A 13,693-nucleotide genomic window follows, 5' to 3' on the forward strand; every position below is an offset into this window, starting at 1 on the left:
GGTGTCGGTTTCTTTGATCAATTGGACAACCACAGGAAGACCTTGTCATGACCCGAGGTCTACATAGCAGAGAGAGGGAAAACCTGACACCACTCCAGGCACCTTTTCTTTGAACTGTTTACAAACCCCCTCCCCTTAGGAGCAGCTGCGTAATCAGAAAATGCCCAAATAAGGGAGGAGCGCACTGGGACTGCCTTCAGAGCATGGTGGGAGGCTGTAGCTGAGTGTGCAGCCCCAGACCTTTCTCCTCATGAGCTAAATTGAATCCTGTCTCTGTTAGATTCCTTTGCTTCTTGTCTTGTCTAATACAAACCCTGTTTCTATAAGAGTTGGGGAATTGTGTTCGATGTAAATATAAACAGAATACAATGATTTGCAAATCCTTTTCAACCCATATTCAGTTGAATATGCTACAAAGACAACATATGTTAAAACTGATAAACATTTTTTTTTGCATAAAATCATTAACTTTAGGATTTGATGCCAGCAACACGTGACAAAGAAGTTGGGAAAGGTGGCAATGAATACTGATTAAGTTGAGGAATGCTCATCAAACACTTATGTGGAACATTCCACAGGTGTGCAGGTTAATTGGGAACAGGTGGGTGCCATGATTGGCTATAAAAGCAGTTTCCATGAAATGCTAAGTAATTTACAAACAAGGATGGGGAGAGGGTCACCAATTTATAAGCAAATTGTCGAACAGTTTTAGAACAACATTTCTCAACGAACTATTGCAAGGAATTTAGGGATTTTACCATCTACTGTCCGTAAAATCATCAAAAGGTTCAGAGAATCTGGAGAAATCACTGCACGTAAGCGATGATATTACGGCCTTTTGATGCCTCAGGCAGTTTTGCATTAAAAACCGACATCAGTGTGTAAAGGATATCACCTCATGAGCTCAGGAACACTTCATAAAACCACTGCCAGTAACTACATTTGGTCGCTACATCTGTAAGTGCAAGTTAAAAATCTACTATGCAAAGCCAAAGCCATTTATCAACAACACCAAGGAACACCGCCGGCTTGGCTGGGCCCGAGATCATCTAAGATGGACTGATGCAAAGTGGCAAAGTGTTCTGTGGTCTGACGAGTTCACATTTCAAATTATATTTGCAAACTGTGGAAGTGGTGTCCTCCGGAACAAAGAGGAAAATAACCATCAGGATTGTTATAGGTGCAAAGTGTAAAAGCCAGCATGTGTGATGGTATGGGGGTGTATTAGTGCCCAAGGCATGGGTAACTTACACATCTGTGAAGGCACCATTAATGCTGAAAGGTACATACAGGTTTTGGAGCAACATATGTTGTCATCCAAGCAACGTTATCATGGACACCCCTGCTTATTTCAGCAAGACAATGCCAAGCCACGTGTTACAACAGCATGGCTTCGTAGTAAAAGAGTACGGGTACTTTCCTGGCCCGCCTGCAGTCCAGACATGTCTCCCATCGAAAATGTGTGGCGCATTACGAAGCGTAAAATACGACAACAAGACCCCGAGCAAGAATGGTAGAGAACTCCACTTTCAAAGCTTCAACAATTAGTTTCCTCAGTTCCCAAACGTTTATTGAGTGTTGTTGGAAGAAAATATGATGTAACACAGTGGTGAACATGCCCTTTCCCAACTACTTTGGCACATGTTGCAGCCATGAATTTCCAAGCTAATTATTATTTGAAAAAAAAATAAAGTTTATGAGTTTGAACATCAAATATGTTGTCTTTGTAGTGCATTCAATTGAATATGGGTTGAAAAGAATTTGCAAATCATTGTATTCTGTTTATATTTACATCTAACACAATTTCCCAACTCATATGGAAACGGGGTTTGTAGATGTTATCGGTGTTTGAACCTGACAGCATCTACACTGCACACCAAATCAGATTTGTTTGCCCTCAAGTGACACAGATCAGTCTAAACTCTCCAAAGAGCTTCAAATCTTATCTTTTGACATTAGATTCAGGGCACATCAGGAGGTCGTCCAAATCCGATTGGAATCTGACCTTTTAAAATGGTACTTTAGTCCAAACGCAATCAGGGCTCAAATTTTACCACGGCAACCGAAGCAACTGCCTCGTCATTTGCCATAATGCCCTAAAAAAGTCTACCAACATCAACAATCTTCCCTGAAAGACGCATGGAGGCGATTACGTTTTTTTCGCTTACTCACTGAATCAAACATTCATTGATAGATTACTTGATTATTAAAACAACCGCCAGTCAGTGAAAGCTGCTTGTAAAAACTTGGCTATGTTTGCCCTCTGGAACGCAGACAGCGTTTCTTTTAAACCAGAAATATTGTCACATCTTCATCTAGCCCGATCTCGTCACACTCCTACTAGGACCGCATCAAATTTACTTAAAGTAGAAGATGGTTGGTACTAGAGGTGGGAATTTTTGGCCACCTCGCGATTCGATACGATTCAGGAGCTACGATTTGATTAATAATTGTGTGTATGTATATTGATGCAGTTTTACATTTCTTTTTGTTTCACTAAATAAGCGTTTGCAACTTTAAAAAACAGTGCATTTGTAATGAGAAACCGTTAATTAAGTCCCACATTTATTAAATCAATGAAAATGTGGACCATAAGTGCCTGAAAGTAAAGGAGCTGGTTGGATCTCTCGGTGAGAAGGCTAACTGCGTTAAACCAAATTTTAAAACGGTCTGCGTAACTTTATTTACAATAAATACATCGATTGATTAGTGACATTTACTAATCTAATCAACAAATAAATCAAGAGATGCGCGGTTTGCGGTCTCATCCGCGGAGTCCGCGGATAAACCGTGGGTCGGGCGGGTGACATGACGAAAAATTTGATTTTGAATAGATTCGGGCGGGTGGCGGTTGAATCATTCGGAAATATTTGATATACATGGTTCAGAGATTGGCAACCTTTACCACTCAATGGGCCATTTTGACCCGTGTCACAAAGTAAAGAATACAACAGGAGCCGCAAACATTCTCGCGAATATCTGCTGGCGGTCACCCAGTTAACAAGAATTAAAGCGTGCTATGAAGCCATTGCCTTTGACGCCATCCACAACATGTATAAACTGCATGCCAGTCCAGCAACATGTTATATGTGGCTTCCGCAGACACACACATACTACTGAGAGACATACTGGGTGACACAGAGTACACTGATGCTTGTGATTTAAACAATTTTAACACTCTTACTAATATGAACCACGCTGTGAAGCCACACCAAACAAGAATGACAAACACATTTCGGGAGAACATCCTCACAGTAACACAACATAAACGCAACACAACAAATACCGAGAATCCTTTGCATCCATGACTCTTCCTGACTATATTATACACCCCGCTAGCACCAAACTCGGCCCCCCCACCCACCCATGCGTTGGTAAGGTGGGCGGGGTTGGGGGCGCGGGGGTGTAAAATATATTCAGGAATAGTCATGGATGCAAAGGATCCTGGGTATTTGTTGTGTTGCGTTTATGTTGTGTTATTGTGTTGCTGGACTGGCAAACAGTTTGTAGATGTTGAAGGTGTCAAAGGCAATGGCTTCATAGCACGTCCTTATCCTCGTTATCTGGATAAGCACCAGCAAACAGTCGCGAGAATGTTTGCGGCTCCCATTTTCTTCTATATTGTGTGTAACGGGTCAAATTAGATCTATGAGTGGTAAAGGCTGCCGACCCGTTATATAACAACGGGCGGATGGCGGGCGGTTGCGGTGTTGATAAAATGTTGCCTATCCGCGCATCACTAATATATATATATATATATATATATATATATATATATATATATATATATATATATATATATATATATATATATTAGTGTGTGTGTGTATACTTTGAGCCGTGTGAACATATCGATCCCAAACAGGCTGAATATTTTGAAGTTGGAACAGTTTGAATCAAATGAAAAGTCTGGGAGTTGTGGAACTTTGAAGAATGTTCCATTGATTTCAATGGGAATTTCCCAAAAATTTGGGAATTTGGGGAAATTATTTTTTGAACATGGTAAAAAACTTGAATGGTCTGAAAGAGTTGAAATGGTTGGTTTTGGAATTTTTCAAATCAGTCGAGACATGTTGAAATAGTGACATGTTGAAATTGTATTACGGAATTCCTGGAATTTTGGGAAAACCGGGAATTTTTGCAACTCAAAAAACAACTTTGTTTTTTAGTCCTGATTTGGAAGAATGTTTTGACGGTTGAAATGCTTTCAAAAATGTGGAAGGAGTAGTCGCCAGAAAAAAGGGTGGAAATAGGGCTTTGGAAAACCAGGAATTCTGGAAAATCCTGGAAATTTTTTGAACTTGGAAAAATTGTAGTTGGAATTTTCAGGATGGTGCAATGTGTTGAAGGTGGAATGGTTTGAATAGTTTAAATGTAGAAATGGTGGAAGTTTGACAAATGGCCAATTCATTTTGAAATGGAAGAATGTCCCGGAAAACCTGGTATTCTGGGAAATGTGGGATTTTTTTGGAATGTGTCAAGGGAAAGCCCGCGATTCCCGACAAGGCTGAATAGTTTGTAGTTGGAACGGGTGAAAAATGTGGAAGGTAGAGCATGCCAAATTCTGGAGAAGAAGAAATTGAAGAAGTTTTGTAAATAGATCAATTTTGGTGTAGAAAAGCATGTTTCCAGAGCGACCAGCCTGAAATGTGGATTTCAGGGACAGACACGGAAGGAGATTTTTACAATAAAGTTCTAAAGCTAAGTGATATATCAAATATATCAGATAGTAGGTGGGTTTTTTTTTTACCCTTCGCGTTCATATTTCGTTGTGTTTGTTGCATTTGATATGTTGTCAATATTCAGGGTTTTATCATTCATATAGTATTGTCAATCACTCATTTATTTTTATGTACATTCTGGGTGTCTCATTCAGTAAAAACAAATTAAACTCCATTCCATTCCGTTTTTAAGGCGGTCTGTCAAAGTTTTTATCATTCAAACAGACATTGATGTAAGATTTTGTAAGGTTGCGTTTCGCTTGATTGTAAAATATGTCGATCAAGGGGGGTGTGATCCTCATATGTTGTCAACATTCAGTGTTTTATCCTTCATACAGTATTGTAAATCACACATTCTTTATTTTCATGTACATTCTGTGTGTCTCATTCAGTAAAAACAAAATAAATTCCATTACGTTCCATTTTTAAGGCAGTCTGTCAAACTTTTGAGCATTCAAACAGACATTATTTTAAGGTTTTATACGGTTGTGTTTCGCTTAATTGTAAAATTTGTCGATCAAGATGTTGTCATAATTCAGTAATTTATCGTTCATATAGTATTTTAAATCACACATTCTTTATTTTTTATGTACATTCTGGGTGTCTCATTCAGTTAAAAAAAATCCATTCCATTCATTCAGTTTTTAAGGCGGTCTGTCATAAAGTTTTTAGCATTCAAACAGACAGAGTAAGGTTTTGTATGGTTGCGTTTCGCTTGATTGTAAAATATGTCGATCAAGAGGGGGTGTAACGCTCACATGTTGTCAATATTCGGTATTTTATCGTTCATATAGTATTGCAAATCACACATTCTTTATTTTCATGCACATTCTTGGTGTCTCATTCAGTAAAAACAAATTACATTCCATTCCTTTCCGTTTAAAGGTGGTCTGTCATAAAGTACTTAGCATTCAATCATATCTTATTGTAAGGTTTTGTATGGTTGCGTTTCGCTTGATTGTAAAATATGTCCATCACGGGGGGGTGTGACGCTCATCAATAAATCAATCAATGTTTATTTATATAACCCAACTCACAAGAGTCTCAAAAGGCTGCACAAGCCAAAACGACATCCTCGGTTCAGATCCCACATCATATGTTGTCAATATTCAGTATTTTATCGTTCATATAGTATTGTAAATCACACAGTCTTTATTTTCATGTATATTCTGGGTATCTCATTCAGTAAAAAAAAAATGTAATTCCATTCCGTTCCGTTTTTAAGGCGGTCTGTCAAAGTTTTTAGAATTCAAACAGACATTATTGTAAGGTTTTGTATTAGTGTTCCTAAAAGTAGATATAACAACCCCCAGAGACATTTAGGCTGAACAGTTTGAAGTTGGAATGGTTTGAATTGGGTGAAAAATGTGAAAGGTACAGCGCGCCAAAATCTGGAGAAGAAGAAATTGAAGAAGTCTAACAAATAGACTAGGGGTGTAATGGTACGTGTATTTGTATTGAACCGTTTTGGTACGAGGATGTACCGAACGAGTTTCTAATCTAAAGTCTTAACAAGCTGCTTTGCTTCTTCTGCCTCTGTGTCAGCACCCAGCATTGTCCCACCCACACAACCATCTGATTGATTACATATATAGCGGTGACAGCCAATCAGCAGTGTGTATTCAGAGTGGCAACAGCCAATCAGCAGTGCGTATTCAGATCGATTGTAGTAAATGCTTCAGCGTCGAGCAAATAGGTGTTTAGCAGGTGAGCATAAAGCAGCGTACACTCCCCAAAAGGTATTAAACACCTCCCACTCAACTACTACTAACATGACTATGAGCCCTTTGACCTTCTAGAAACTTAAACTGCAGCTCAGCTCGCTCGCAGTTCTGGCTTGAGGTGAAGGCTAAATATCTTTTAGCGAATCGTTATCTTATTTTGCAATGTGTGTGTGTGTGTGTGTGTGTGTGTGTGTGTGTGTGTGTGTGTGTGTTTTACGGACAGAAAAGCTTTGAATGGCAGGGTCCTTGCTATCACATGTTGATAAAAATATAACATTCACATAATAAAATCAACTACAGGCCTCCCAAATGCTGTAATAAATTAAGTATGATGAGTTGACTTGAAACTGTTTAACGTTGCACTTTTTATATGTAGAAGAAAAGTTTTGTCATTTTATTTAATCTGAGCAACAATTTGAGATGGTTTAATGTGGATTAACGTGGGCAGAATGATTATAATGTTCCCAATGTTAAAAGGATAAAGCAATTGTTTATAAATTTGGTAAATAAATAACCGAAAAATGTATATTTTGTTGTTTTCTTACTGTCCCGAAAATGAACCGAACCGTGACCTCTAAACCGAAGTACGTACCAAACCAAAATTTTTGTGTACTGTTACACCCCTAAAATAGACGGATTTTGGTGTAGTGTGTAAATGTTTTGGAGCATTCAAACAATTAACTGCGATGTGGCCCTCAATGGAAACGAGTTTGACCCCCCTGCTTTATACTGTAGGAAGAAAAGATCCTGAAGCAAAGTCAACCAAGAATGGAAGATGATTGAGGACTGCAGAGTTATTAGAAGGTGTCCCAAACAAGAAGGACTTGACTTAGATAAAGCACACAGCATATAACCACGTTCAAGTGTTGACTTGTGATGGCAGTGAATTAGAAGGTCGTATGAATGGAGCCCATCAATCAAACATGAAGAGGCACAGAAGACCAACAGGGTGGGGAGGGGTGTGCGGGGCGGGGATGGTGAAGGTGGGAAGGAAGGGTCTCATCAGTGGAAGGTGAGAAACTTTGCAAACCTTCCAAACTTGTCCTTGCTGCATAGGAGAGGGGGAAGCATTGGAACGGAGAGAAGAAGAGAAGAAATCAAAAGCACCCAGACAAAAGTGCTGCATCACACACGCATGCATGCATGACCCGCGTTGGCCCGAGTGTTGCGACGCAACGCATGGAAGGAACACACGCTGCACAAGCATGCAATCATCATTTAACACTCGCTGACTCGACGCTAACATGCCTATTTACGCGGGGAAACTAATACGGCTGATGCTGCGGCCCAACACTCTTGTCCAGAGAAGCGCGAAGACAAAGTTAAGCCCCAGCCGTTTTCTCCGTCTTTATTATTTGTCAAGATTCATTCGGAGTTTTGGGAAGGACTGGGGGTTGCCTAGTAACAGGCAGTCTTTCGCCTCATCGTTCGCGTAACAGCCACTGTCCGATGTCTACGTTTCAGGCAGTTAGCAAGGTGACGCACGTTGTCCTTCCTGGACAGCAACTTGGCTAAGTCCAGCTTTAATTCCAGTAGGCAGAAGAGTACTTTGGAGCATGATCAGCGGCTGAAAGATGCGGCCTGCCACCATGACCCCCCCACTCCCTCCCCTCCGTTGCTAGATGTCTCGAGATGTACGTTGTAATATGTATACGTGCTTTGCTATGGAGGATATTTCCCACTCCAGACTGGAGCCCAGTCTGGATTGTATTATTTTACTCATCCTTCTCCAGCATTGACCTTTTTCCCATCTTTTACGGGGCGCCTTGCGGCGACCAATCAGCATTCCTTTTCTGTAACCCAGTACACTGTTTGTTGGTCTAATCTTGAACGGGTTTATGCTGAAAACAAAGTTTCGCTGTACTTGTGCAATGACAATAAAGACCTATCCTATCCCTATGATCAAACCCGCGTACAGTACAGGCCAAACGTTTGGACACACCTTCTCATTTCAATTTCTTTTTCTTTATTTTCAAGACAATTTACACTGTAGATTGTCACTGAAAACATCAAAACTATGACACCTGTGAAGTAAAAACCATTTCAGTTGAGTACTTCTTGAAGCTCATCGAGAGACTGCCAAAAGTGTGCAAAGCGGTAATCAGAGTTAAGGGTAGCTATTTTGAAGAAAACAGAATATAAAACATGTTTTCCATTATTTCACCTTTTTCTGTTAAGTACATAACTCCACATGTGTTCATTCATAGTGTTGGTGCCTTCAGTGACAATCGACAATGTAAATAATCCTGAAAATAAAGAAAACGTGTCCCAACTTTTGGCCTGTACTGTAAATCAGCCTGTGTTGATGTGGGACTCACACATGATACCTAGCAAGAAAAGTGTTATATTTAGCAAAGCTTTCAATTGTTAACATTCAACAACTGTGCCTCCTTCCTTACAAAACAGCAACTACCGCGGTCTATCACACAGGTGTCAAACTCAAATCTGGGCCGCCACATTATTTTTATGTGGCCCGCGAAAGCCTGGAAATAATATGTGTAATAAAATGCATAATCTTTTCTTACTAAATACAATTGTTATTTCCCTTCTGACGTCAAATAATGTACTGCATGCAATTTCATATCTTTTGAGATTCAATATTATCAAAATATTATGTTATCGTGTATACCAAAAATATTTGTTGTTAAAATAAAGATAAATACTACACTTAAATATCTGCTTGATTTATAATTTCAAAACAAATCATCAATCAAATTGTAGACTGTAAAATTGACAATATATTTTACAGATAAATCACGCTGACTGAGTTTTTTTTAACAGTAAAATCAACATTGGTACTGTTTCTTTCCATATACAGTAAGATACTAACACATTAAAAAAACAAACAAGATTTTATGGTAAAAATGTCAGTATTTTGATTGAATATTATCGCTAAAAACAGTGGCATTGTATTTCCATTTATTCCATTTTTCTATATGCTGTAAAGAATCCACTTCTATTACTGTAAAACTCTGGTGACTGAGCTGTCAGTTTTTAAAGTGAAATTAAAATATATATTTTTTGCAACATATGTGAAAAAATATACTGTTAGGGTGTTATATATACACATGTATATTCATTAACTCATTGTTAAAAGCGCAAACATAACTGCGATGTGGCCCTCAATGAAAACGAGTTTGACACCCCATGTCTGTCATTTCAGCCAATGGCAAGGCTTCATATTCCAGAACATTCTGTGCAACAAAGACGCACAATTAGTGGATACCACAACAACTGGAGCAACAATGTACAAACGTGGTGGGAGCTGTGGCATTGTGCCACACAATCCTTTAACAACAACACACTTCAATTATTACACCCAAAACTCCAAAGCCGCAGACTGCTTGGAAATCAGAGCCATGGCATACTACTTTACATTTAAAACTGTCTATCATTATAAAAGGACATAACCTAATCTAAACTGATATAAAGACATTACTGTTTGTGCACATTGAACCTGCAAGCTGTGCTCTCCTAGAACTATACTCCAAGGACTACAAAACAGGTGCCTTCAAAGTCTGCGACGCCCGCTCGAAATAACAAATAACGATAATTGATTTTATTTGTTACACCCTTTTCATTTACATCATTCTTAAAAAAGGTACAGTACAAAGCAATAGTTAGGACAATAAAAGCTTAGCCATTGAAAACAGACAAAAATACTAAGACTAAAACACAATAGTGTAACAAGCAACACAAAACATGCAAAGGAATTGCTTTTTCACTCTGTGTCTTTATTCTAGTGATAAAAATAAATGAATACATTTGTTAAAAGATTTCAATATGGGTATAAATACTTTTTGAGCACAATCAACAGTACCACGATAATGATAACCGTGATAATTTTGGTCGCGATAACCGTGATATGAAAGTTTCCTACTGTTTCATCCCTAGAACAATGCAGACCACTACACTCATGTGTGCACAAATCACATTGCATTTAATGCCGGTGCCTTTTTAACAATGTGCAGAACCTGGAACATCATAGGTGCTCTGTAACTAGGTTTCTCTATGCAGAGAATATTTTTGCCACACCTAGTGTGTGTGTGTGTGTGTGTGTGACAATCATGGGTACTTTAACTAGGTTGCATTTCAACACTCCGGAATGACATTGATGTTGACTAAAGTTAAAAGTAACAATGATTGTCACACACACACTAGGTGTGGCGAAATTATTCTCTGCATTTGACCCATCAGCTGGGAGGTGAAGGGAGCAGTGGGCAGCAGCAGTGCCACGCCCAGGAATCATTTTTGGTGATTTAACTCCCAATTCCAAGCCTTGATGCTGAGTGCCAAACAGGGAGGTAATGGCTCCCATTTTTTATAGTCTTTGGTACGAGTCGGCCTGGATTTGAACTCACAACCTACCGATTATAGGGCGGACACTCTAACCACTAGGCCACTGACTAGGGCTGTGCAAAATGGACCAGAACTGATATTGGGGTATTTTTAGTCCGAAATGGCGATATATGCTATATACCGGTATCTTAAAATTGTTGTGGAGGGGGGCGTGGTCAAGTTTTGTGAAAGAAAAATGGCAAAACTTTGCGGATTTAGACGTGTCATTTTAAAACCTGGGACCTTGGGTAATAAATTTGTGCCAACTCATGTGTGCTGACTAGTATGACAAAGTAATTTGAATCATTGAACATTTTCATAAATAATTTAAAAAAATTAAATGTGGACCCAAAATTGTAATTAGCGCACTGAGCGGTAAATCCAACCACTTAGTGTTTGACAACATACATGTGGGGTCGTTTTAGTCGTCCACACACAGGAGTAATAATAATACAGATACTTAATGATTGTGGAGCAAATTAGAAATGGAATCTTTATTGTTATTTACTGACTGTTGACCCAATAAGAAATTGTATCTTTATTGTTATTTACTGATTGTGGACCAAATAAAATTAAGAACCTCATGTTTTTCTTAGATTAAGATCAAATGAAATATAATCTGAGGGGTAGTCCAAAAGAATTGCTGTGTAATTAGTTATATAGCTAAACTAAAGATACTATAGGATAAAAGTGACACTCACAGTTGACAATGAACCTTTTCAGTAACTTCAACTCTATTTTGTTGTTGTTGTTGTATTTATTCAGTGACACTTCTCTGTATGTTTGTGATTGTTATTTTTATTTCCTTTTAGTCAATTATTGTGATTCTCTACTTGCTTGTGGTGAAGAGGAAGGCAGTGGGGGAGGAGGTGTAATTATTTTACTTTTATTACCTTTCTGTATTTTTTAAAAACCTTTTTTGTATTTTTTTGGGGCGGGATTGAGGGGGGTTCAAAAAAAACCTGTCGTTTTTCTCATTACCTGTATTATGAGTTCCCGACCAAATTTATAAATAAACACTATAAAAAATATATAAATTAAAGGTTAAAAAAAGCAATAATAATAATGATAATAATGTCAACTTCCTTTAAATAAACTAAATAAAAAATTTTTTTTAAAGTTTCGGTTTTCTCATTACCAAATTAATAAATGAATACTATAAAAATATATAATAATAAAAAGTATAAAAAAATAAAATAATAATAATAACAATAATGTCAACTTCCTTCAAATAAACTAAATAAAAAAAAAAAAATAAGTGTTGGTTTTCTCATTACCTGTACTATGATTTCCCTACCAAATTCATACATAAATACTATTAAAAAAAACATATATAATTAAATAAAGGTTTAAAATAATAATAATAATAATAATAATAATAATTTAAAAAAGTCAACTTCCTTTAAAAAAAAAAAAAATCTAATTTTTTTTTTAAAGTGTCGGGTTTCTCATCACCCGTTTTATGATTTCCCTATCAAATTAATAAATAGATATTATAAAAAAATATATAAAATAAAATAAAGGTTTAAAAAAAGAATAAGAAGAAGAATAAAACTTCCTTTCCATAAACTACGGACGATAAGTAAACAGGGAAAGACAATCTAAAAATCAAAGACATACTAACACGCACAACAATATATCAATATTTTAAAAAAAAACAACTTAATGAATACTACATTTATTTGACAGCGTGTTTCTTTCAGGAGTGTTTGGAGTAAGGCGGAACCCTTCTGGTTAGCTTCCCGACGGTTAGCCTAGCCTAGCTTAGCTTAGCCTAGCCTAGCCGACCCCCGCCGCCATTACATGACTGCAGGCCCCAAGTTGGTCGTCAACAGCCCGGGTAAATATGCATTCCTGCTGGTCCTTGTTAGTTAATTTGACATCCACACTACACATATTTTAAAGGCCCGCGGTACAAGAAGCATTGGAAGCACTTTAGACCTGCGTTTCCCAGCGTAAGGCCGACATTCCGGCCAGCTAACGTGGCTAGCTGGCCGGGCCCCGACATTTAAGTCTCCCGGGATCAACAACAACACCTTTGGCTCAACTCGGCTCTCCTATTTGTGTAATTATTGTTGCATCCAGAGCGGAGATGCTGCTAGAAAACACGGGCCTGCCTAGTGACGCCAACACTGTTAGGCAGCGAGTGTAAGTAGGTAGAGATGCATTCACTGCCGGGTGCTAACAGTGATTCACATATAATAATAATAATGATGATGATGATGATGTATGATGCAAACCTTCTTGATATTGTAGACGCGGGTCAACATGCCGACGCCGCGGTCATTGAGGATGGTGAGTTTCTCCGCCAGCTTCTGCTGACTGGGCTGCATCACACCTCGAGACATCTTGCAGCTCCCACCAAATCCCTCAATTCAGGCAAGATCGGCGGCAGAAAACCACAAGAAGTCCACAGCCTCGTCTCGGTTGTTGTGTTCTTTGTAAGAATTAGATGTGCTGCATGATCATCTTCCTGCACGGCACACGCCTTCTTTCTCCCCCTTTTTTCCTGCCGGGATGAGGGAGTCCTCGTTTTTAGTGACGGTGCGTTCAATGCACCTCGTACAACTGCCTTCTCAGTAAGTGCATTAGCGCTTTAAACATGATCGATTGATTGCAGCTTTTATTAGTAGATTGCACAGTACAGTACATATTCCCTACAATTGACCACTAAATGGTAACACCCCAATAAGTTTTTCAACTTGTTTAAGTCGGGGTCCACGTTAATCAATTCATTGTGTGGCTAAAATTTCATTTGGTCTCTTTTAGACGAATATAAACCTCTGTTGAGTTGAGGCACATGGCCGCCTGTAGTGACATTAGTGCTATTCCTATTGTTGGTAATAGTATTATTATTAAATGCTGTGGTTAGAACTTCATTTTGTCTCTTTTAGACCAATAAACCTCTGT

General features: G+C 38.4%; 1 protein-coding gene across 2 annotated transcripts in view; it reads right to left on the minus strand.

Annotated features, from left to right (window-relative positions):
• The window catches only part of LOC133559744 (nck-associated protein 1), a 71,692-nt gene extending 58,364 nt beyond the window's left edge, over nt 1-13,328 (minus strand). For both annotated transcript variants that reach the window (XM_061911807.1, XM_061911806.1), the window contains exon 1: nt 13,024-13,328. In XM_061911807.1, the coding sequence (XP_061767791.1) occupies nt 13,024-13,131 (108 nt within the window). In that variant the 5' untranslated portion in view covers nt 13,132-13,328. The remainder of the gene's footprint in view (nt 1-13,023) is intronic.
• Nucleotides 13,329-13,693: the final 365 nt, after the last annotated feature.

Source organism: Nerophis ophidion, linkage group LG09 (assembly GCF_033978795.1).
Source record: "Nerophis ophidion isolate RoL-2023_Sa linkage group LG09, RoL_Noph_v1.0, whole genome shotgun sequence".
NCBI lineage: Eukaryota > Metazoa > Chordata > Actinopteri > Syngnathiformes > Syngnathidae > Nerophis > Nerophis ophidion.